General features: G+C 47.3%; 2 protein-coding genes across 6 annotated transcripts in view; one reads left to right on the top strand and one right to left on the bottom strand.

The window, feature by feature from the left end:
- Window positions 1-501, bottom strand: part of spats1 (spermatogenesis associated serine rich 1) — a 6693-nt gene extending 6192 nt beyond the window's left edge. The window contains exon 1 of the mRNA XM_028953234.1: window positions 452-501. The gene's annotated coding sequence lies outside the window, so the exon portion shown is untranslated. The remainder of the gene's footprint in view (window positions 1-451) is intronic.
- cnih3 (cornichon family AMPA receptor auxiliary protein 3) overlaps window positions 1-22659 on the top strand; it is a 23701-nt gene extending 1042 nt beyond the window's left edge. Inside the window, exons 2-7 of one of the 5 annotated variants that reach the window (XR_003742344.1) lie at window positions 1767-1835; window positions 5957-6004; window positions 14636-14748; window positions 18701-18847; window positions 18934-19195; window positions 21434-22659. Coding sequence is in view for 3 of the 5 variants with exons in the window: in XM_028953236.1 (XP_028809069.1) it covers window positions 1767-1835; window positions 5957-6004; window positions 14636-14748; window positions 18701-18847; window positions 21434-21461 (405 nt within the window). In the remaining 2 variants the exon portion in view is untranslated. The remainder of the gene's footprint in view (window positions 1-1766; window positions 1836-5956; window positions 6005-14635; window positions 14749-18700; window positions 18848-18933; window positions 19196-21433) is intronic. The other 4 variants (XR_003742345.1, XM_028953238.1, XM_028953236.1 and 1 more) reach the window with 4 other exon arrangements.

Below are 22659 nucleotides of genomic sequence, written 5' to 3'. Positions count from 1 at the left end.
TCCGTCAGGAAATTCTGAAGAGTCTTCATACCAGCCGGGATCATGTACATTTTATCAGACTGTAAATACAGATATGATCCCTTTTAAATTCTATGTCATGGGTGGTAACAGCCTAGTGGGTAACACACTCGCCTGTGAACCAGAAGACCCGGGTTCAAACCCCACTTACTACCATCGTGTCCCTGAGCAGGACACTTAACCCTGAGTGTCTCCAGGGGGGGACTGTCCGTGTAACTACTGGTTGTAAGGCGCTCTGGATTAAGGGCGTCTGGTGAATGCTGGAAATGTAAATGTATGTCAGCTTTCTCTAGGCTTTTGATACTTTGACATTTGTTGTTTTTTATTGTGTGTGCATTTCAAGTGGATTCTCTATGTATTCTAAAAGTATTCGGACTACATGACACAATTTATTCAGTATTCAGCCATCAGTAATTTTCCAAACTGCCATTACCTGGAAAGTGGTTGATGAACTTGATTAACGGCCATTAAGTGCTGAACGCTCCACGTCTGTGAGATGTTGCCCACGTTCAGAGGCGTCCGTCCGTGAGGGAAGGTCGACGAGCCGGATATCAGACCATTTAAATAGGGTGGTGGTGGCCTAGCGGGTAACACACTCGCCTGTGAACCAGAAGACCCAGGTTCAAACCCCACTTACTACCATCGTGTCCCTGAGCAGGACACTTAACCCTGAGTGTCTCCAGGGGGGGACTGTCCCTGTAACCCTGTGTGTTACATGTACATTTTATCAGACTGTAAATACAGATATAGTCCCTTTTAAATTATATGTCACGGGTGCTAGTAGCCTAGAGGGTAACACACTCGCCTGTGAACCAGAAGACCCGGGTTCGAACCCCACTTACATTTACAGCGTTGAGCAGACACCCTTATCCAGAGCGCCTTACAACCAGCCCCCACTCGTCAGTCTCCATTATTCTGGGGTTTTTCGTTTTTTAAATTCTACTTCTACTCTTTTTTTTGTGTGTGTGTTGTTTTGTTCTGTGATTTGCGTTGAGTGGACCTGACGAAAATGAACCCGTCTCCAGGGTCTCGAAGCCTTCATGAATAATACAGGCCGAATCTTCAATTATTCAGCCGCCACTTTTTAACGTTTCATTCTCATTGTTCCGCGTTGTTAAAACCTGCGCCTGCAGGCCCTGCCCAGCCATTAGGGTCCCGGGCAAATGGCGGCCAGCCGGACACTTTTAATGGCACATAAACATAAATAAGAAATGTGACCGGACGCCGCGCGTTACAGCTGCGGGACGGCTCCCACGGGGACGATCACGTACGAGCGCGGTGCTTCGTGGGAAACTGACCGTCCCACACTTAAATTTACATTTACAGCATTTACCAGACGCCCGTATCCAGAGCGACTTACAGTCAGTAGTGACAGGGACAGTCCCCCCTGGAGACACTCAGGGTTAAGTGTCTTGCTCAGGGACACGATGGTAGTAAGTGGGATTTGAACCTGGGTCTTCTGTGTGTTACCCCACTGGGCTACCACCACCCGAAACTCACCTGTTTACTTCCATAGACCATGAGGGTGGTGGTGTCCCCGCCTATATACCAGAAAAGCACCATGTCCCCTTGCTGTGTATGTTCCTCCACGCGGTCACCGCTCAGTAAAGGTTTCTGATTCTGGCTCGGTAACTACTGGCCGCAGGTCGCTCTGGACAAGGGACTAAATGTAAACAAGCGAGCCCCGCCCACCAGCCAGACTGCGGTTCCGATTGCGAGCCCCGCCCTCATTCTCACCTCTTCCACAGATTACGGCCTTTGATGAGCTGCAGGAGGACTTCAAGGTCCCGATCGATCAGGGCAATCCACTCCACGCGGTGAGTGGTACACGTCACACTCTCCTCTGCACCCGTGTGTGTGTGTGTGTGTGTGTGTGTGTGTGTGTGTTTATTGTCTGTACACCATTGAGCCATAACAGAATCACCACCCACATGGTATTGTGTAGGTCCACCAAAACTGGCATTAGGCATGGACTGCACTAGACCTCTGAAGGTCAGTAGTGGATCCTGTAGGTCCTGTACCTCCATGGTTTCTGCAGCACATCCCACAGACGCTGGAGGTCAGGTTGATGCCTTGAACCCGTAGTTTGGTTCCTCTAAGCATTGCTGAACCGTTGTGGCAGCCTGTCAGGGTGCATTATCCTGCTGAAAGGGGCGAACTTGGTCAGCTGTTTAGGTAGGTGGTACATGGAACCAAGGTTCTCCCACATAGAACATCCTGGTGTCGCATCCTGTGGTCCAGTTCTGGTCACCATGCGTCCTGTCAGAACCAGCATGTGTGTCCGGTTATTTGCATGTACAGTATGTGTGTATGAATACGTGTGCCTTTGAACATCAGCAGGACCCAGGTGCCCAGGTCAAATTACCCAGCAGCCATCTGCCTCACTGTGCCTGGCACCCGGTCCACGTTCGATCGTTTCCTCCCGGATCACCTTCACACTCGGTCAGGCTAATTAGCGGCGGTGGGCGCTCCTCTCTCTCCGAGGGGCCTCGGCGGGGCGGCACATGTGGCCCTCGCCCACCTGGGCGCCCGGGGCATGACAGGGAGGGGTCCACGGTGCATCCTGTTTCTAGAGCGTCGCCACGTCGCATGTCGTCGCTGCATTTACGTCTGTCACGTCTGCAGACGGGGGTTGCCAGATAAGGACCATTTGCGTTTAATATTTTAAAAAAATTCTCTTGTTGACAATATGTATTGTACCTTAGGAGTGTTAAGAAATTAAATACTTATCAGAAAGCTCTGGCAGTTTTATAATATATTGATTTGATTTCCGGCTGAAAACATTAGGTATCTGGCAACCCTAAAGTCCCCACAAGTCCACACAACAGATTCCCGGCAGATCCCCATCACATTCCGGGAGTAAAAGCGCTCCACGTCTGAATTCCGCACATGCCTCGCTCCATCGTCCTGTCGGTCAAACCGTGCGCGGCTCAGGTGACGCCGAGTGCCACATCCCGTTATGACTACATCTATGACTTCGGGCCCCCGACTGCTCACAGGCTCCAGGCGTCCTCTTCCTCTGCTCCCGCCGCCGGCTCTCAGCTGAGATGTGCAGCTGATGCTCGGCTGAGGCATCCAGAACCATCAGGTCCAAATTTCTAAATGAGAAATTAGAAAATACGTGTATAACTACAGCACCGTGGCGTGCCCTGGTTGTGCATTTCTTATTTCAGGTAAACCGTCCATACCGGTCGTGGTAAAGGCCCTGGCGAGAGGGAGGTCTCGTAACGCGCTGCCATATTTGCTAGGCTGTTTACTCTTGTTTATCTCCTCTCACGCGCCGCGCCGCTCGCCTGTCAAATTCCTGCTGACTAACTTTTCAAAGCGAACTCGGCCTAATTGGCTGCTAATTAGCGCTGCGTCTCCATGGCTGCCACTGGAACCCATTTGCATGGCCTCATTCAAATTCTGAAAACAAAAGTGTGTGCAGTGTGTGTGCATGTAGAGTGTGTTTGTGTGTCTGTAGTGTGTGTGTGTGTAGTGTGTGTAGTTTGTGTGTAGTGTGTAGTGAGTGGGTTTGTGTGTAGTGTGTAGTGAGTGGGTTTGTGTGTGTGTGTAGTGAGTGTGTTTGTGTGTAGTGTGTGTGAGTGTGTATAGTGTGTGTGTAGTATGTGTGTTTGTGTGTAGTGAGTGTGTTTGTGTGTAGTGTGTGTGTGTAGTGTGTGTAGTGTGTAGTGAGTGTGTTTGTGTGTAGTGTGTGTGTGTGTAGTGAGTATGTTTGTGTTTGTGTGTAGTGAGTGTGTGTAGTGTGTGTGTAGTATGTGTGTTTGTGTGTAGTGAGTGTGTTTGTGTGTAGTGTGTGTGTGTGTGTGTTTGTGTGTAGTGAGTGTGTTTGTGTGTAGTGTGTGTGTGTGTGTGTGTTTGTGTGTTTAGTGAGTGTGTTTGTGTGTAGTGTGTAGTGAGTATGTTTGTGTGTAGTATGTGTGTAGTATGTGTGTGTGTAGTGAGTGTGTGTGTGTGTAGTGAGTGTGTGTAGTGTGTGTGTGTGTGTGTAGTGTGTGTGTGTGTGTGCGTATGGTGGGAAAGTTCACTTATCCAACGTTTGGCTACATTTCGATTCTTGGGGGAAAAGACAGTCCGGGGACGTCTGTCTAAACCAATGATTATCTGTCAAAAATCCACACACAATATTGACCAGATTATTGAATCAGAGGAAAAAATACTAATAACAATAATGACAATAATGAACCTCAACATTGCATTAGATTCACCCATAAACAAGAAAATTCCATAAATAAATAAACAAGACTAAAACTTGTATGTATCGTAAACGAATCCTCTTTGCGTAATTAATGGATGAACATATTTTGTTGTCCTCATGCACAACTGTAAGTCGAGCATTTAAAAAGTTAAAGTGTATAGATAGATAGATGTATAGATAGATGTATAGATGTATAGATAGATAGATAGATAGATAGGTAGGTAGGTAGGTAGGTAGGTAGGTAGGTAGGTAGGTAGGTAGGTAGGTAGGTAGGTAGGTAGATAGATAGATAGATAGATAGATAGATAGATAGATAGATAGATAGATAGATAGATAGATAGATAGATAGATAGATAGATAGATAGATAGATAGATAGATAGATAGATAGATAGATAGATAGATAGATGATATCATGGAATACCGGGAACAGTCTGGATCACGGAGGATTCCACAATCTGCACAAAACAATAATAACAATGACGGAGGACTCGAGCTGTAGGGACATCTGCATGACACTCAGTCCTTGGGACCGCCCCCGGGGACCTCCAGTCATGTCGGGGTGGCATCTAGGCCAGTTCACTCCTTTCCGCCGGAACAGCTCCCGCGGGGAACATCAGGCCTATTATAAGAGCACCTTGTAGGGCGGCTGGCCTCCTCTCCTCCGGCCATAAGGCCCTCATAAGCATATTCAGCACGAGGTCTCCTCCCAAATTAATTTTTGCGCGGTACCTCAGATTACAGTACATTATTTAGAGCTAAAGGGAACCATTATGAATAATGAAACGCCGATTCTTTTTATTTTTTCCTCTATGAAGAAAGGAAATGAAAAATGCATGCCCGGGCTTCATTAGTGCGGCGTTTACAAAAGCGCGTCCGGACCCCCGTCGGCTCGGGGCCCTCGCCCTCCACCGCCCACGTCGCCGAGCGGCCCGCGCCACTCATGCAGGATTCATGTCCGCGGACCGGGGCCGCGCCCATTTCAAAATGGCCTCGCACGTGGCCAAATCCCCTCAAATCCCACAAGCGCTCGCGCCTAATCGCCATATGCCGCGCCCGCGCCCCTTTGTGGCCTTGTGGGGTGCGGCCGGGTGTTTCCGGCCCCTCCACAGCAACTCGGGGGCTGAGGGTTCCACAAGTGGGATTTGAACCCGCGACTCTGGTCATCTGCATCCGTCAGATGATGGGAGTTCTCCTCCTGCGCCGTGATTGGTCGAGCCACCCTCAGAGCGCCGCACAATGCCAACTCGATTTGCATATTCACCCTCCAGTCGGCACTTTTATGTCGCTTTTGTTGACACGTCGCTAAGCAACAGTAATCGGTTTATGAAATGCGTCGTTTCGGTGGGACAAAAGGTAACTGGACACGACGGTAAAAAAAAATAAGCCACTCGAGGGCATAAGAGTTCATCCTCTGTTGCCGTCAAACACAAAAATGTGAAAAGTGAAAAAAATAATTCAACACGTACACGCTGCTCTCTTATCGTAAGAACCACGCGATGCATAATACAGAACAAAATCGGCAGAATGGGAGCCTGGTCGGGGACGGAACGGGTCCGACTTGGTGTTCCCGACTCCACTGATCCTCCAACGGTGAAGTGACGATGCCAGATGTCCATCCCCTCGCCTCCCCGGCTCTGTTTCTGGTGGATCTTTGCGCACCGGTCCGCGTCTGGAGGAGCGATTTTCTCATCGCTTCATGACTGACAGATGTTAACAGATGTTTCCTGTTCCCACAGCGTGAAAGACTGCGGAACATTGAAAGGATCTGTTGCCTTCTGAGAAAGGTGAGTCGTTCATCGTTTCATATCAGCCTTTACTCTTCTTAAGGGGCGTCTTGTGGTATAAATTCGGCGTAAACTGTTCACCTTGATTCCGACCCAGACGTTGTAAGTTGCACGTGGAGAGTCGTAAAGTGAAGTGATACACAGCGGCACAGCACACGGTGCACACAGTGAAATGTGTCCTCTGTATTTAACCATCACCCTTGGTGACAGTGGGCGGCCATGACAGGCGCCCGGGGAGCAGTGTGTGGGGACGGTGCTTTGCTCAGTGGCACCTCGGCGGGTCGGGATTCGAACCGGCAACCTTCTGATTACAGGGCCGCTTCCTTAACCGCCAGGCCACCACCGCTGGCCCCTGGTACAGATGAACGCTGCTTTCTGCACAGAACGGATGGAGCAGCAACACTCAGGTTGCTTCGGCAGGAGAAAAGGCTCCTATTCAGGAGGAATAAAGCTCGTATTCGGAACTGTGAGCACGGCGCACGGCGTTAAATCCCGCGGCACCGTACACTAGAGCGGATACGCTGTAACCGTGTCAGCATCTTGACTGTAAATAAAGACGACACAAACTCTGTTTTCGTAACATCTGCACCACTTTCGGCCGTCGGCTCTAGTACTCGTCACAGAGACGTCCACACGCGGCTCGCGGTCCAACATCAGACGTCCTTTGGTAACCGAGGGCGACGCTCTGAACCAAACGTGCCTGCATCAGCACGGATCCGCCGGTCCACGTCCGAGCTTGTTTGTAGGACGACTCCCCGCCTCGGGGGCGTGAAGGCCCGCTGTTTGTTATGTGCGCGGTGAGCACTTTGCCTGCGGGTCACCGGAGACCCCCGGAGACGGCAGCCGCGCTCGCCTCGATGGCGGGAACCTCGGTTCTGTTTAACGTGACAAATTCCGGGCATTTTCGCTCCCTGTAACAGAACAAAACGTCGTGGTGTTTTCATTCGTGGAAACCTCCCAACCTGCAGAGGGCGCTGGTGTCCCTGGAGGGCTTCGCGCTTTACTGGACCAGCCCGTGCTCGTTCCTGCTGTTCTTCCTCGGCTGGATTCTGTGTTTTGACCCACATTCATCCGCGACTTCCCCTCTTTTTCAGTGATGCAGCATTGTTCGTGGCAGCCGTGTCCCGCTTCTTATTAAACGTCTCGCTGGGCAGTGGTGGCCTAGCGGTTAAGGAAGCAGCCCCGTAATCAGAAGGTTGCCGGTTCGAATCCCGATCCGCCAAGGTGCCACTGAGGTGCCACTGAGCAAAGCACCGTCCCCACACACTGCTCCCCGGGCGCCGGTCATGGCTGCCCACTGCTCACTCAGGGTGATGGATTAAATGCAGAGGACACATTTCACTGTGTGCACCGTGTGCTGTGCTGCTGTGTATCACATGTGACAATCACTTCACTTTATTTTACTTTGCGTTTATGCTGCTCCTGCATTTCCTCAAAAGGAGTCGTGTTCACCGTCTAATACGGCGCGCTTCAAATTAAACAATAATGATGATCATGTATTCATAGTTGGGGTCCTAGTGAACCGGAATTGATCTCTTCATCGGTGGTAACTTGAATGCACGTTGTAAGTCGCTCTGGATACGGGCGTCTGGCAAATGCCGTAAAAGTAAATGTAAATGATCATAATAACAATTTTATTTCGTTTCACAACCAACACGACTACAAGGTTCTTTCAACGGTGAAACAACAGCTGTGTCGATGTGGAACTCCTGGCCGCATATTATGCGCCCCTGACGTGGGAAGTGTGTGAAGGGCCCGGCGCCCGACGTTTCATTTTGTTCCGTCCTCTGTACAACGCATCGAGAGAGAGAGAGAGAGAGCGAGAGAAAGAGAGAGAGAGCATTCGTATTACGTAGGATTCCTCACACCCGCCGGCGCATTTTGGGGCCACTTCTCCCCCGAGTCCCCTGCCCGTCCATTTCTGGCCCCGACTTCTGCGCTTATTAAATCTGCAAAAGCATGAAAATCAATTAGAGCTTGTGCTCCTGCTGAACGCTGCGATGCTCCTTCTTTGTCGCGTATTCAACCATCCTCGGCACCGTTTTGAAAGGTCGGGCCCTCGCAGGGAGCCGGCGTGTCTGAGGGGGCCCGTCCCCGGAGTCGCGCCCGTCTCAGGTGCGTGAAATTGACAATTTTGCACCGGGCGGAATAATCACGGGCTGCCGAGGCGCGGCTCCGGGCCCTAATCCCGGATCCGCATCAACGGGCAGTCAACCGAGCGATTCCGATCGGCGAGACGCTCCTTCATTCGCTCTCGTACGGCAGCTGGTTCACGGGACGAAGCGAAGGGTCTCAGAAGAGCCGGCGGGGGGGGTCACCATCTGGCGCCCTCCGTGGCACACTGTACCTGGAGGTTAGGACATTGCAGATCGGTTCTAGACGTGCCGGGTGCCGAAGCCGGCAGTTAGTGGGCTTGATCGGTGGACCCCGGCCACCGGGCTCCGAACCTCCGGTTTGGAAGGTAGTTTAGTCTCCATGACAACCCCTGATTCCCACATGGCGTCAGAGAGATTAGTCTGAGAAAATATCAAAATGTTAAAAATAAAGTACCGGCAAGCCGGCTCTACGGGGGCCACATCAGTCAACTCAACACGGGGCGTCCGGTTCTGGAGTAATAAATCACCGTATACAGTGCACACAACGAAACGTGTCCTCTGTATTTAACCGACACCCTTGGTGAGCAGTGGGCAGTCATGACAGGCGCCCGGGGAGCAGCGTGTGGGGACGGGACCTTCATCAAGGGGACCTCAGTGGCACCTTGGCAGTTGGGATTTGAACCGGGAACCTTCCGATTACGGGGGCCTCTTCCTTAACCGCTAGGCCACCACTGCCCCTAAAATGTGTCCTCTGTGCCTACTAGTGGGTGAGGAAGCGGCCCCGTAATCATAAGGTGCCACTGAGGTCCCGTCCCCACACGCTGCTCCCCGGGTACCAAGGGTGACGGGTAAAGGTGAAAAGGATTCGTGAAGGAAAGTGGATTCGAACCAGCAACCTTCTGATTTTGGACATTCTGGTCTGTTACCTTACCTGCTAGACCAACCACTACCCCACATTGGACGTTGCATTTGACTTGACTCTATGATACATAGAGTTTTTTATTATAACATTTACATTAATTAGATTAATTGTCACGTACTTTTGAAAGGTATTTTAAAGGAGGATTCAACATCACTGTGATGCATCATGGGGCTGCTTGTCAAGCGTATGTTTGGAACTTTTTCCATGAACTTTTCCACTATCTTGTCATGCATATATTCTGTTGATGGTATAAACAGTGATTTCACTTCCTTTACTTCCAGGCCAGAGCAAATAGTTTTAAAAGTGTGGCTTTTATTGGCGGTTATACGTTTCGGTTTTTATTTAATAGAAGATTGCAGCCTGTCTCACCATGTTAGATGGGACAGCGCTAAGGGACAAGGTCTATGAATCCTTTATGTAAAAGTCCTCAAGTAGAAACGTCTGGGTTGGATTAGAACCCGTTTTACTGCATTTAATTACCAGGGTGCCAGACTTCTTTCATTTTTATTTATTTCCAGCGAGCGTGTCAAAGTGAATTTGCCTCCCGGCCAATCAGAGGCCAGCAGCTGTAGGGCCCTGCGCAAACCCCCCAGCGGCCCCTCCAGCGGGCGCCTGTTTATTCTTCAAACGGGAAGGTGCTTTTTGATGTTGCAGTACAAAGGTTTGTGTCCTCGCCGGCGCCGAGCGGGGACGAGCCGTACACGCCGAACGCCGATTGCTTATTCCAACTTGTTTGGCTCGGCTCCACGGTGGCTTTGTAGCCGCGATTTGATCTCGCGTGTCCCCGCACTCTGGGGCTTGTGCATAATGAACGGGAAAAATGCGGCCGGATCACTTTGGGGGCCGCCATCCCTTGTGGGAAAGATGCGCGACTGTGATGCTTTCGACAGTTCGGGTTTTGTAACGTGACGCATCTGCTGTGAAAAAAATGGCCTTTGGCAGCACCTACGTGTCTAATTAAAGTCAAGGCGCTTAACAAACGCTGGAGTCGGGAGTTTGAGAGCATTTCTCGGCACAAATGCAGCTCATTGCAAGAAATACAACACAACACGGAGATATAGCGGCACAAACTCTAATGAAACAGGTTACAATATCACAATATTAATTACTAATGTACAATTCTTGGCTTGAGATCATTACATTTTTACCTCATTTTCAGTTACTCATAACCCTTTTTTTTTTTTATTCTGCCGTTCCTTCTGTCAACCTGACAAGCTACGACGTGGAGTACCGCACCTCACAATTCCGGCACGATCCCATGCCGGGTGCGGATATGTATGGAACTCACGCGGAATGTCAGTAGGAATTCAGCTACCAGAATTCATGTCCAGAACATGGCATGAAAGACAATTAATAGCAGTAAAAAGTGCAGATCGTTCAAAGGTGTAGAGCCATGTTTACTGTTTAATTAAAACAGATTAATTGGCTGTTAATTATTAATAAGATCCAGAGTTTGTGTGTATATATATATATATGTGTTTGTGTGTGTGTGTGTGTATATATAACATTGGTGATCTGATGCAGTTGTGAAAACTGGGCCATTTGTCCTTTTGTCTGCCCACATTCTCTCTATTCTGTGTCCCCGCCGCCATCGGGGGTGTCCTGCAGTGTGGGCCAGGAACGCCGGCGTTCTGTTCCTGACAGGGATATTTGACAGTCGCTTGTCACCGGGGATCTCTCCGTCTGGCGCCGGGAGCTCGGGGAGCCGCTGTTCAGCCCAAATGAGCGCGGGGCCTGCTGCCAGGACTCTTTAGTGGCACGCTCGCCAGCCTGAACCCCGCGGCTCCGTGCCGCGAGAACCGTGTCTCATTAGTGGGAGAAATCTGACGTCCTCCCAACCCGACCTGCTCCCGGCACTGGACACGAAACGGCTAAATTAGCTGCTTACGTCTTCATCTCAACGTATTGTTAGAAGTGTTGCATTTAAAGAACGCCTTCAGGAGCTCGGTTTTCCTGGTCCACTAGTTCACCCATCGCAACGCTGAGATTCCGCATGTTGGAGATCATGTTTGTGTACAACCTTGTGTTGTTTAAGAGAAGAGTTTTTTTCGTAAACGAAATTTGTGACAAAATATCTTCAATCAACCTTCGTGAATATGTTATGAAATATATTGTTTCATATTCATGATGAATTGGTGGTAGTAGGGGTATAGGGTGGTAGTAGCCTAGTGGGGTAACACACTCGCCTATGAACCAGAACACCCAGGTTCAAATCTCACTTACTACCATTGTGTCCCTGAGCAAGACACTTAACCCTGAGTGTCTCCAAGGCGGACTGTCCCCGTAACTACTGACTGTAAGTCACTCTGGATAAGGGCGTCTGATAAATGCCAAATAAAAACAAGATGGAAATGACAAATAAAAACAAGACTAAATGAAAAAATATACTAGATGAGATGAGACATTATTTCTGTTTCCATCTGGTCGCACAGATGATGTCACTTCCGCAATACGCAATAGTGGAACTAATTAGATTTGAGGATGCTTGAGGTCAGCAGATGACTGGGAGAATATGGCAAAGTAATCTTTGAAAGCACTTTCTTTATAATGAAATAGAAAACATGGAAAAACATGGATCAGATTACAGCATCTTCCATGTCTGGAATGAATGTATGGAGTTTTCTTGAGTCTAGAAGGTAATAATAATGTAATAATCCTGTTCAACTTGGTACTTCACTAAATAGACGAAATAAACTTAATGACTAACAAAAGAGAGTAAAATACTCTCTTCATTTATTAAAATGAGACTAAAATATTCGTGGATATTCTGACTAAAATTAGACTAAAATATTTTAGTCGACTGAAACTTGACTAAAATAAAATACGTCTTGACATAACTAAAACTAATAAAAACTGAAATGACCGCTTGACACACAGACTAGACTAAAACTGAAATTAAGACAGGCCGCCGAAAACAACTCTCCTTAGGAGTGTAGAGAACGGAGGGAATTGGAGGAGAAAGGTAGGAAATAGACGCTGTCCTACACCTGGGCGTATCAAGAAACTGACGGGACAGGAGGTGTCAGTCACGCCTACAGGCTCCTCCCCCTTTTAAAATCATCATTAAAGTTCACCTTTCAGAAATAATTTCACACCATCGAAAAGGGTTTGGGTGGGTAGTGTAACAGCAGCACTAGGAGTTGTCACTTCAACCCCCACTCCTGTAGATGGCGCTCTACAGCTGGCAACTTTGAAGTACAGCTTGGCCATTCAGGCAGAGTGAAATCGCAAAACATGACAAACCAATCAGAGCATCTTCAGCTGTGGTTTTACATTATCAGCGAACTGTAGAATAATCACAATATGCACAGTATCACAATCGTGATATCGTATCGTATACTGTGATAAAATCCTGGTCATCGCTCTCGCCTGAACACTACCGCTTCCTGTTGGGCGAGCCAGCGTCTGGCCTTGACCCTGTAATGTCCTTGTCGTGTCCATCTTTCCCAGTCCCCTTCGTCAGCAGGCAGACGCTGCTGGTTTCTCCTGCTGCTGGGATCCTCGGCCTTCGTGGCATGTTGGACACCGTGCATGAGAACCAGCCTGGGCGTGCACCGGCCCATTAAAAACGGAGATGGGTGTGAACAGCGAGGGTCTCAGGAAACAGCCGAAATAAAGGCCCGCTTGTGAATCTGCACTTGTTACGTCTGTAGCGAACGGCTTGTTGCGGATGAAACCGTGTGAAGGATTCCGCGTCCCTGTTATTAAAACTCCGCCTGCTCGCTGCCACAGAGGGGGGGGGGGGGGGGATACGCATCTCGCTTTGAAGGGTGGCGGTTTAAAAATAGCTGTATCCATGCAGCTCTGTAATCATCCGGCATCTCGGCTGCGGGCGCGTGGCGTCGTGGCCCCGCCCCTCTCGACCCTCGGCCCAGTCGCTTTGGCCCTCGCCCTGTGTGGTCTGCCGCACCTGTCCCACCTCGAACCTCAGACATCAGCCCCCGCGTCTATATTACTCCGTCACCCGGGTATTCATGCTGGAACTACCCGGACCAGGAGTGGGGGTCTGGATCCTCTCTAGTGGTTTGAAAAAGTGTTCGCTCCCTTTCTGATTTCCCGTAATAATAAAATCTTTCACTTAAAAATAGGTTTGCTTGTGTTGCCTCTGACTAATATTTAATATTATTTGATGATCTGAGAAATTGATGAATTAGGGATTTTTGATGATGTTTTAAGGGGCTGATGCGCCTGCTCCATAAAAATAGCCTCACACACTCTTCAGTAAACCCGCATTCAGTTTAAACGTAACCTCGTGTCCGTCTGAGAGTTCATTTCATATCTGACGTGATGTATTCTCCGTACCGCAGGAAATCTAGAACAGTTTGTGTGTTCTGTCGATTATTGCCTGTCATGTAGTGCATGTTGAGCTTATCCAAGCCTCGTCCAAAACTGGTCCTGGTGTCTAGATGCAGTGCACTTATATGGAATAATACAAAAAATACAACTGATTTAAATGTGAATTAACGACGACCTCGGAAGACATTACATACATTCAATTATTTAACAAGATGACATTCAGCTTCATCAGGGAATCGAACGCTGTTTTACGCAGGTTTTTTTTTTTTCTTTAATCCGAACCTTCGGAACCCGAATCGCAACTTTTCTGAATAAACACGAAGTTTAAATAACTAAATGGGAAGGGGATTCCAGTGGCGCGGCGACCCGGGGGAATAATGTGTATAATTATTTGCCTGTAATTATCGCCGCCGCTGTGCAGGAGGAAGGCGGTAATTGGCGAGCAGAACTTCTTCTTTTGATCTGCGGAGGCGTCCCGACCGGCCACGTCGGCCCGGTGCACGTTGGGTAATTTTCCCGATGGGCCTCGGTGGAGCTTCATCGCCGGCCCGAAACCCTCTTTCTGCTCGGAGAGGGTCTCCTCCGGCCTGGAGAGGGTGTAATTACGGTTAAGTGGTGTTAATTGGGGGGAGCTGGTGACGGAGGGCCGGTGGAAGTGAGAATAATAAGCCCAGGGACGGCGGAGCCCCTCATTAAGTGGCCGAGTGTGGCAGCGCCTCCGCCACCCAAACTCCCTCATTACCGGACGATTAACAATCTGCCACCGAGCCACCAGAAGGGAGCCGAGTCGGATCTGGCTTTAATACTGGCCGGTCGCATCTGAGGTGGCTTTCAGGTTCACGAGGGTCCCCTGTGTGCTGTGCTGCAGCGTTTCACGCCACTTTCACGTGCAGAGGTTCCTTCTGACCACAGATCTTCTGTTCTGCCATTATACCTTCTACCAAAAAACACCAGCAGACGTGTGTGGTTCTGCAAGTCCGGCCGAATATCTGCTTACTTTATAATCCTGTTGTATTGCGTGACGTGACTCATATTTTTAGATCCACGTTCAGTGGCACTTTGGCCATTTGTGTCGCAAAATGAATCCCGTTTAATCTCCTAAAATCTAAAAACTGCCTTCAAAGCCGATGCATTATCCATTCTGCATCATATGATAATGATATGATAATGATATGATAATGAAGTTGCTTTGCTTGTTTCTCTTCTCATTCATTCTTATTAAATGATAACTCTTCTCATGTATTATGTCAGAATAGACGTGGTTTAAGTTGATTGACGCTGGCTCTAGTGAACGTGCGGATGTTTGTGCCGTTGCAGCTGGTTCTGCCGGAATACTCCATCCACGGCCTGTTCTGCATCATGTTCCTCTGCGCTCAGGAGTGGCTCACCGTGGGTCTGAACATCCCCCTCCTGTTCTACAACACGTGGAGGTAAACACCATCCTCATCCTCCTCATACACGCCGCTGGAGGACAACAACTACAACAACATTTATTTCTTATATAGCCCTTAATCACATCCTGTATGTCTCAATGGGCTTTGACAGGCCCTACAGTTGACACCCCCCACACTTGACCCTTCTGCACACAAGGAAAAACTCCACACAAAAAAACTCTAGGAGAGAGAAAAAAGAGAGGAAGAAACGTTGGGAAGGAGTGATACAGAGAGGGACCCCCTTCCAGGGTAGAGTGAGCCTGCAAATGGTGTCAGTGCAGGGTTGGGGATGATACAGTTGTAGGGTTGGAGAAGTCCAGGATGTAGTCAGTGTCATGGTCTAGATTATGTGTCCATAATGATGCTACTGGTCCACTTGAAGATCCCTGAAGCTGTAGTTGTAACGGTGGTGGTGGCTGTGGTGACCCTCTGGTTCGTTTCATGAGGACTGATGCAATTCACTCAAATTTGTGTACAAAAGATGTTTCGAATGTGCATGTTGTCAAAATTAATATTTCAAATTTAAAACCTTCTGCATGCAATAATGCTTATTCTGCTCAGATTGCCAAATGTTGCCACAGTCAGGATTGAAACATCAGGCCAGAATTATATATATATATATATTTTTGGCCCAAAGCATTTATTTCTGTCCAATTTTCTCTTAATTTGGAACATTTCCAGAAATCTTAATAAACCGCATGCCCAGTGAACGAATTCTTTGGACTGGACAATGCAGGCGTGAAGAGAATGCAGAACAGCTACCGTAGACGCACCCCAAAACAGACCTGGCTGCTGGTGGGCTGTGATAATAAGTAAAGCTGCCTGAGGCGCGCTGGAGATGCTGCTAGAACCTGTCGGAACCCCGCTCCGGCGTGGGCGGCGGGGAACGCGTCGCTGCGTCTCGTTTGAAAGCGCGCCGCGCTACTTTCTGGCGTCGCCGCATCAGAGGTTTCCAGGCGCCTCGTGCAACTGAGCTGCCACTTCCTGTTAATGGCGGCGCGGTGACGCCCGGGAAGGAGCAGGCGGTCCACCGGGCCCCTGTCACCACACGGCCATGAAGCAACTAAACAGCAAAGCAAAGTAGCGCCATCAAGTTTGTGACCTTTTGCCACCAGAAATGTGTTTTTTTGTGTGTTTTTTTTTAATTCCCTCGCTTCCCTCCCAGACGTCGCTATTTAGTCATCACGTCTTCCCATATTCTTTTGTTAATTCTTTCTATTATTACTTCTTTATTAGAATTAAATAGAAGAAATGGACACAATGGTTTTTTTTTTTTTTTACTTTTTTTCTTGTTACTAAAATGTTGAATTACTAATCGAAGCCAATGGCACTAGTAACTTTGGTCTCAATTACTGTCTCACTTTTTAATCATTATTATCTGTCGGAAATGGTTTGCAAAGAAAAAAAAATATTTTGGTTCAGAATATTCTGTTCCTGATTATTTTAAAGAAGACGATAATGAACAGCCTTTATGCTGTTGAGAAAGCAGGGACATCGTCAAATAGAAGCTTGTGTATAAATATTTCTGTAATAAAAGTACATTTTTATATTACGGGCTATATTTGAATTGCATTATACACATCACCCTCTTTGGTGAGAGTTATTAGCAGTGGAATGAAGGTTTGGGTTTGGGTTCTTCACTTGGTCCTGACCAACGGCACCCATTGTTGGTGCCGGTGCGATGGGCCCAAGTGGCCTGAGGCCAACTGCTTCCTGTCAAACTGGAAGAAATCTCGGCAGCCACCACCTGGCCAACCCTGGGAGTCCAGAAGACACACAGACTCAGCCAGGGACCTGGCTGACCAAAAAATGTTCTGCTAACTTCTAGAATGGAAGCCTGTATTTTCCAAATATTTCAATATTGGGAAATATTTCAAATTCAAGTTCAAGTTAGGTTTTATATCCTTTATTTAATTCTATTGTCATTTCAGCTACATGCATGTTAGACGGTACATAGCGAAATGAAACCAAGTTTCTCCGGAACCTGGTGCTACATGTAACATTTAAACAATGTTACGGACTGACATAAAGTGACCGTATTACAGTATAAACAGGGGACACAGACAGTGCAAGTGAAATGAATGATGTAGGTGCACTAAAAATAGTGCAAATACTGCTGTGCAAAGTGGAACAGTGCAATTATATATAATATTACTCAATATAACAGAGGTAGTGTGTGTGTGTGTGTGTGTGTGTGTATGTGTGTGTGATTCAGTTCAGGTGTCTGATGGCCTGTGGGATGAAGCTGTTGCACAGTCCTAACGGATGGTAGGAGGGTGAAGAGTGCATGTGAGGGGTGTGTAGAGTCCTTCACAATGCTGGTGGCTTTCCTGGTGCAGCGTGTGGAAAATGTTCGTTATTGACTGAAGAGAGACTCCTATGATCTTCTCAGCTGTCCTCACTATCCACTGTAGGTTCTTGTGGTCCAATGCGGTTCAGTTCCCAAACCAGAAAGTGATGCAGCTGGTCAGAGTGCTTAATAGTCCATCTATAGAAGGTGGTGAGGATGGGTTGTGGGCTTTTTGATGGGCTCAGCCTCCACTGGAAGTAAAAACAACAACAACATTTATTTCTTATATAGCCCATAATCACATACAGAATTCTTGGGAAGGAGTGATACAGTGAGGAACCCCTTCCAGGGCAGAGTGAACCTCAGTTCAAGATTGGTGATGATTTGTCCAAGAAAAGAAAAAAAGGTCCTACAGTTGTTGTGGAAAAGTCCAGTAAATGTTTAGTATGGAGCGTCTTTACATGTTTGGAGTTCCTGGACAGTGCAGCGTAGGTTTTAGTCCAGCATCATGGTGTACATTACGTGTGCATTATAATGCATCATGAGTCAACCCAGCGAAGAGTTTTCGTCACGTCCGCCATGGTTAGACACAGCACCTGATCACTGGAAGGATGTTGGATTTCCTCACAGTCACGACCTTTGGCCTGTGGAAGTCTGTTTTTTCTGTTGTTATCGTGAGATTTTTGTTTTAGCCTGATTTCTCTGAGCTAACTCGCTTCCAGATACAGCATCATTGATAAACGCATGAATTATTACCGTAATATAGTGTAATGTAATCATTTTTAAAGGTCCCATGTTATGAAAATGTGACTTTGTGAGATGATTTAACATTAATACGAGTTCCCCGAGCCTGTCTATGGTCCTGCAGTGGCTAGACGGTCGGATCTGGAATTTGTCCCCTTATGACGTCATAAGGGGGAAAGGTTACCTCCCGTTTCTCATGCTTTTTCCCCCCAGAGAATTTCCCGCCCCGCCCCTAAAACATGATCTCCACCGACCGTCATTCCAAACGTATGAAGCATCGCCGTCGCTCGGTGATTGGAGGTAAAAATGAGCACAAATGTATTTTTTTAGCTTAGTGATGCGAGACTCTGAAGAACCGGCGGGTTCATTTAATTTTTTCTGGAAGAACGTCGACGCGACTTCCTGTCTGCGGTAAACATTGTGGTTGGTGGACGGTGTTGATGACGTTATTTCCCGCTCAACTTCTATAGGCCGCTCTCCTCCTGGTCCCGCCTCTCTCCTCCTCATTAGCATTTAAAGCTACAGACGGTGAAACGGCGCGTCCTGGGAAATCTCGTTTTGGGACTGGATCAAAGTGCACCAAAGCTGAATTTTGGAAAGAGTCTTTAGATACAGAATTAGGGGACCAACAAGACTGATATAAAAGTAAAAAAGAACAGGGGACCTTTAAAATAGCCTGTACTCTACCGTAACAAAACGGTGATATTGCATCGTATGGATTGGGAACAATTCTGAGGATGTATTTACAATCTAGCTCATGGCCACGGATCTCTATTCATTTTAATAACAGCACAGTAAAGTAGACATTTTTGACAAACGCGATAGAACCCCAAAGGGACTCCCGAGGTAACATGGCACCCGAGGCCATGACGTAACCAGACGAACTACCCGCCCTGTGTCCTCTCCCCTCTTCGGCAGGTACTTCCACAGCCCCACCGACACCAAGGAGCTCCTCTACGACCCCGCGTCCGTCATGAACGGGGACACGCTCAAGTTCTGCCAGAAGGAGGCGTGGTGCAAGATGTCCTTTTTTGTCCTCTCCTTCTTCTATTACCTGTACTGGTGGGTGTCAGTCCACTGCTCGTACTCTACTGCTATTCTTAACCAGAGTCCATGTCTTCATAAGGACGCATCTTATGTCTTCACAGGACTGTATGCTTATTAGTAGTATGTCTGATTGCTATAGTATAAGCTACCATTAGCCTATAGCATAGCATGGATATATGCTAAATTAAGCATATCATTCGGCAACAGGGGGCCAAACCAGTAATGTACCTTCATGTGAACGTTCACTTCTTCTTCTCTTTTTCTCCCAATATGAACAACGTGCTCCTTTTTTACTATTCATTATGATTACTCTTTTTAGCGTGTACTGGACCTGACCTGCAATTTCGTGCTCCATTGGGTGTAGTGAGTTTTTTTTTGGGATTTTTTTTTTTTTGTATTCGATTTTGTTTTCTCTCTCCAGCACCCCACCCACCCTACCTCCACTCACCCTTCAGCTCTGCAAGATTCCCACAGCACTCTAATCCCCACTCTGCAGGAAGCTTGCTGGTGACCTCTGACCTCTGTCCTGTGTGTGTGTGTGTGTGTGTGTGTGTGTGTATATTTGGCCGCAGCTGGTTGTGTGTTTACTGACATGCACCTGCTTGTGTGTTGTACTGTGCAGTCTTGTCTGCAGGCACAATGTGCTTCCCGTTCCTACGTTCTTCATGTACATTTTTTATTTTTTTATTCCGGCATGACCTCTGACCTGCTTAATTGTCCGTCCACAAAGAGTCCCGAATGGCGCCTATCCTCCAGCACCTGCTACCTGTGCAGTGCTTTTCCACAGCATCCACCCCCCACCACCACCAATGGCTAATTCGATATCGGCGAGTGAAGCCCACCCGGTGCAATTACAATGGCAGGTTCCTGCCACGCCTCATTAGCTTAACAGCCATTTACATTTAATGAAACACGCAACGACGGTGGCTCTGTGACAAGAGGGGGCATTCCACAGAAAATGTTTTTCGGGGAAAGAATTGCCACTGAGGTGAGAGCTCATCGACATCTGGGCCGAGGGCAAGATTCCTCATCTTCACAGGAGATCCCCCACAACCCAGTTTGATCGCGGTGACATGGCGTGTGCAGATGAAATCAGTCCAAAAAGCCGCCTGGTCTGTAACGGACCGTAATTTTCCACCTGGACAGTCAGGGACAAGTTGAAGAGAAAGGCCTGAATGGTGGGGCTTTCACAGCAAGTCACATGATCAATTTCATCCTATCGTGATAAATCTTGATCCTGATGGGAGTGGCATGGACGCCGCCCTGATACACCCAGATTTTTGCAGACGGAACATGAAAACCATCTCAACACGGTCTTCATCATCATCATCATCATAAGGGACTAAAAGAAGACAGATAACTTGGCGCATAGGGCACATTCACTGACGTAAACTGGCTAGTTGGCGGCGGGCGTGATCCTGGGACGTCTACAGAAGCAATCACGTTTGTTCCAACGAGAGTGTGGATGACCGATGTCGCGTCCCTGTCCCAGATTACTGTTGTGGCCCCGCCCTCTCAGGCGATGCTGTCCAGCTGTCCATCACGGACGTCAGGCGAGGAGGGGGGGCGTCCACATTTAGAACCGCGCAGTAATCCTCGGACAAAGTGGTCTTGGCATCAGATGGCACACCGGAAAGGAAGAGCAGTAATTAGGACGCAAGTTTGGAGTCCGCGGGCGCCGTATCTCATCTGCAGCGGCTGATGTGCTGGTCAAGAAGTGGAAAAAAAAGGAGAAGATGAATATTCATAACCCGCCAGCGTCCTGCGTCCCCAGCTGAGCTCTCATTAAAGGGCTTCGCATAAAGCCGGCGCACTTCTTGGCAGGGAAGTTTGGAGACTGTTTTCATGACTTCTTAATGATCTTTAGCTCGCTGTAATAAGATGTTTCTGATGGAAAAAAAAGATCTAATAAAGTTTGCATGACTAAATAATATTTGCAATCTAAAATAACCATCATAGACTAAACTAAAGACATGTCCAGGGTCGTAATAGAATCTTAAAAGGGAATGTAGCTACGTGAAATAAATGAGTGGAATCGGGGGTCCTCATGCCTACCAGAGGGCTGCACGGTTAATGACAAGTTTGGAATTTGGAACGTTTAGAGTCAGTTCAGCCATACACAAGTGCACCGAAGGTCAAAAGTAGGACAAGACAATAAGACATAATCCAAGACGGAAGTGCAACTTGAAAAAACTAAATAAGAACTGATCATTTGCTGTGGATATAAACCACTTTCCATGTAATCCGTACACTGTATGGTTCTATTGAAGAAAAAACCCAAAACGTCTTCTTCAGAGCCATTTCCTTTCAGGAAAATCCGACTATTGGGGGTTGATCAGCCTTTTTAATTGATTTGCCGGTCTGAAGCACTTTCTGATAAATGCTGTGATTAGTTTTTTTTGTTTTGCAGATTTGGCCAGATTACTGGTTTACAGCGGTGCTGTTTAGATTTATTAAATTAACCACACAAGATGTGTCGCAGGTCCATTTCACATTTTGTGTGATTTAAATCACACTTTGTTGTTTTGCAATTTTGAGGTAAATTAATATCTGGCAGCATTGTATACTGTGGTATAATTGCATTCTGTTCTCTCCTTGCAGTATGATCTACTCTTTGGTTGCATCCTAACAACAGAAGAACATCTTGGCTCATCCGGGACTGTTCCGTAAAACCATTCAGAAAGCAAAAAGAACTTTTTTTTTTTTTTGTCCACACTAACGTTGTTTTGCCGCCACCACTGGAAGGACAGCGCGGATTTGGAGTTTAAAAAGCACGAAAACGGCACATGGACAGAAGATGGCAGGGTTTACAGCGCTCGCACAGTTCGTCTGAGGCACAGCACAAGGCGCCTGTACAGTACCGTACGTGAATGGCCTTTTTTTAATATTAAACTATGAACAAACGTTGCGTTGACGCGTGAACATGAGAAACGCGTCTGATTACTTGGCTTTCTTTTAGAACTAAGACTAGAAGCATTTTTGAAGTACGACTTTGCACAAAAGTTCTCGAGTTTGCACAACAGTTTGAAATCTGTTTTCACCCAGAAAAAAAAAAGTTCTTCCAGCGCACGCCTGACTAAACTGGTTGTAACCGCGGTTGTAATCAGACTTCCGTGCAACACCGATTGGTAATCGTTTCCGGTGAAGGATGCAACCGTTCAATGAGGCAGCGCAGGCACACGTACAGGCGAATTTTGCATTGCACAAACATTTCAGGAGGCCTGAGCACATTGGAAATCAGCCGCACGCATCCCACATGCAACTCGCTTCTTCTAGGAGAACCGTCCAACCGCAGCAGAATTACATCTCTACCTTTTTCTGCCCATTTTGAAATAGATGGACTGGGTGGTCAGCGTGGCGTATTAATATTTTTGGTTCATTTGCCTTTTTAATTTGTGTAATTCTGCTTAATGAACATGTAGCATAATGTAGATATTTTGAAATAGCTGCCTGCCAGTAGTGAGAACATGCTAGTAAATCTTTACACAACTCCAGTACAAAAATAACACATTTCAATATTATTTAGGGCAATTGGGTTATTTTTTTGATAAACGAGGGCTCTTGTATACTAAAAAACACACGACAAAATGAAAAAGGACAGAAAGAATATAACCATATGCATTTCAAATAAACTGGCAATATCTACCTTATTTCCAACGATTTGCTTTTCACCCTTTAGATTGAAAGTCTCCCCACAGACATCACTGTTAAGGCGCTGTGCCATTCCATCGATGTAAATTACTGCAAATTTTTTCTATCTTTATTGTGTACGTGTTATACCCAAAATGAATTTGGTGATAGTTAATAAAATCTTACACAAAAATGTT

This window comes from Denticeps clupeoides, chromosome 14 (genome assembly GCF_900700375.1).
Source record: "Denticeps clupeoides chromosome 14, fDenClu1.1, whole genome shotgun sequence".
NCBI lineage: Eukaryota > Metazoa > Chordata > Actinopteri > Clupeiformes > Denticipitidae > Denticeps > Denticeps clupeoides.
The sequence above is the reverse complement of the archived record's forward strand: the minus strand, read 5'-3'. Positions and strand labels throughout refer to the sequence as shown.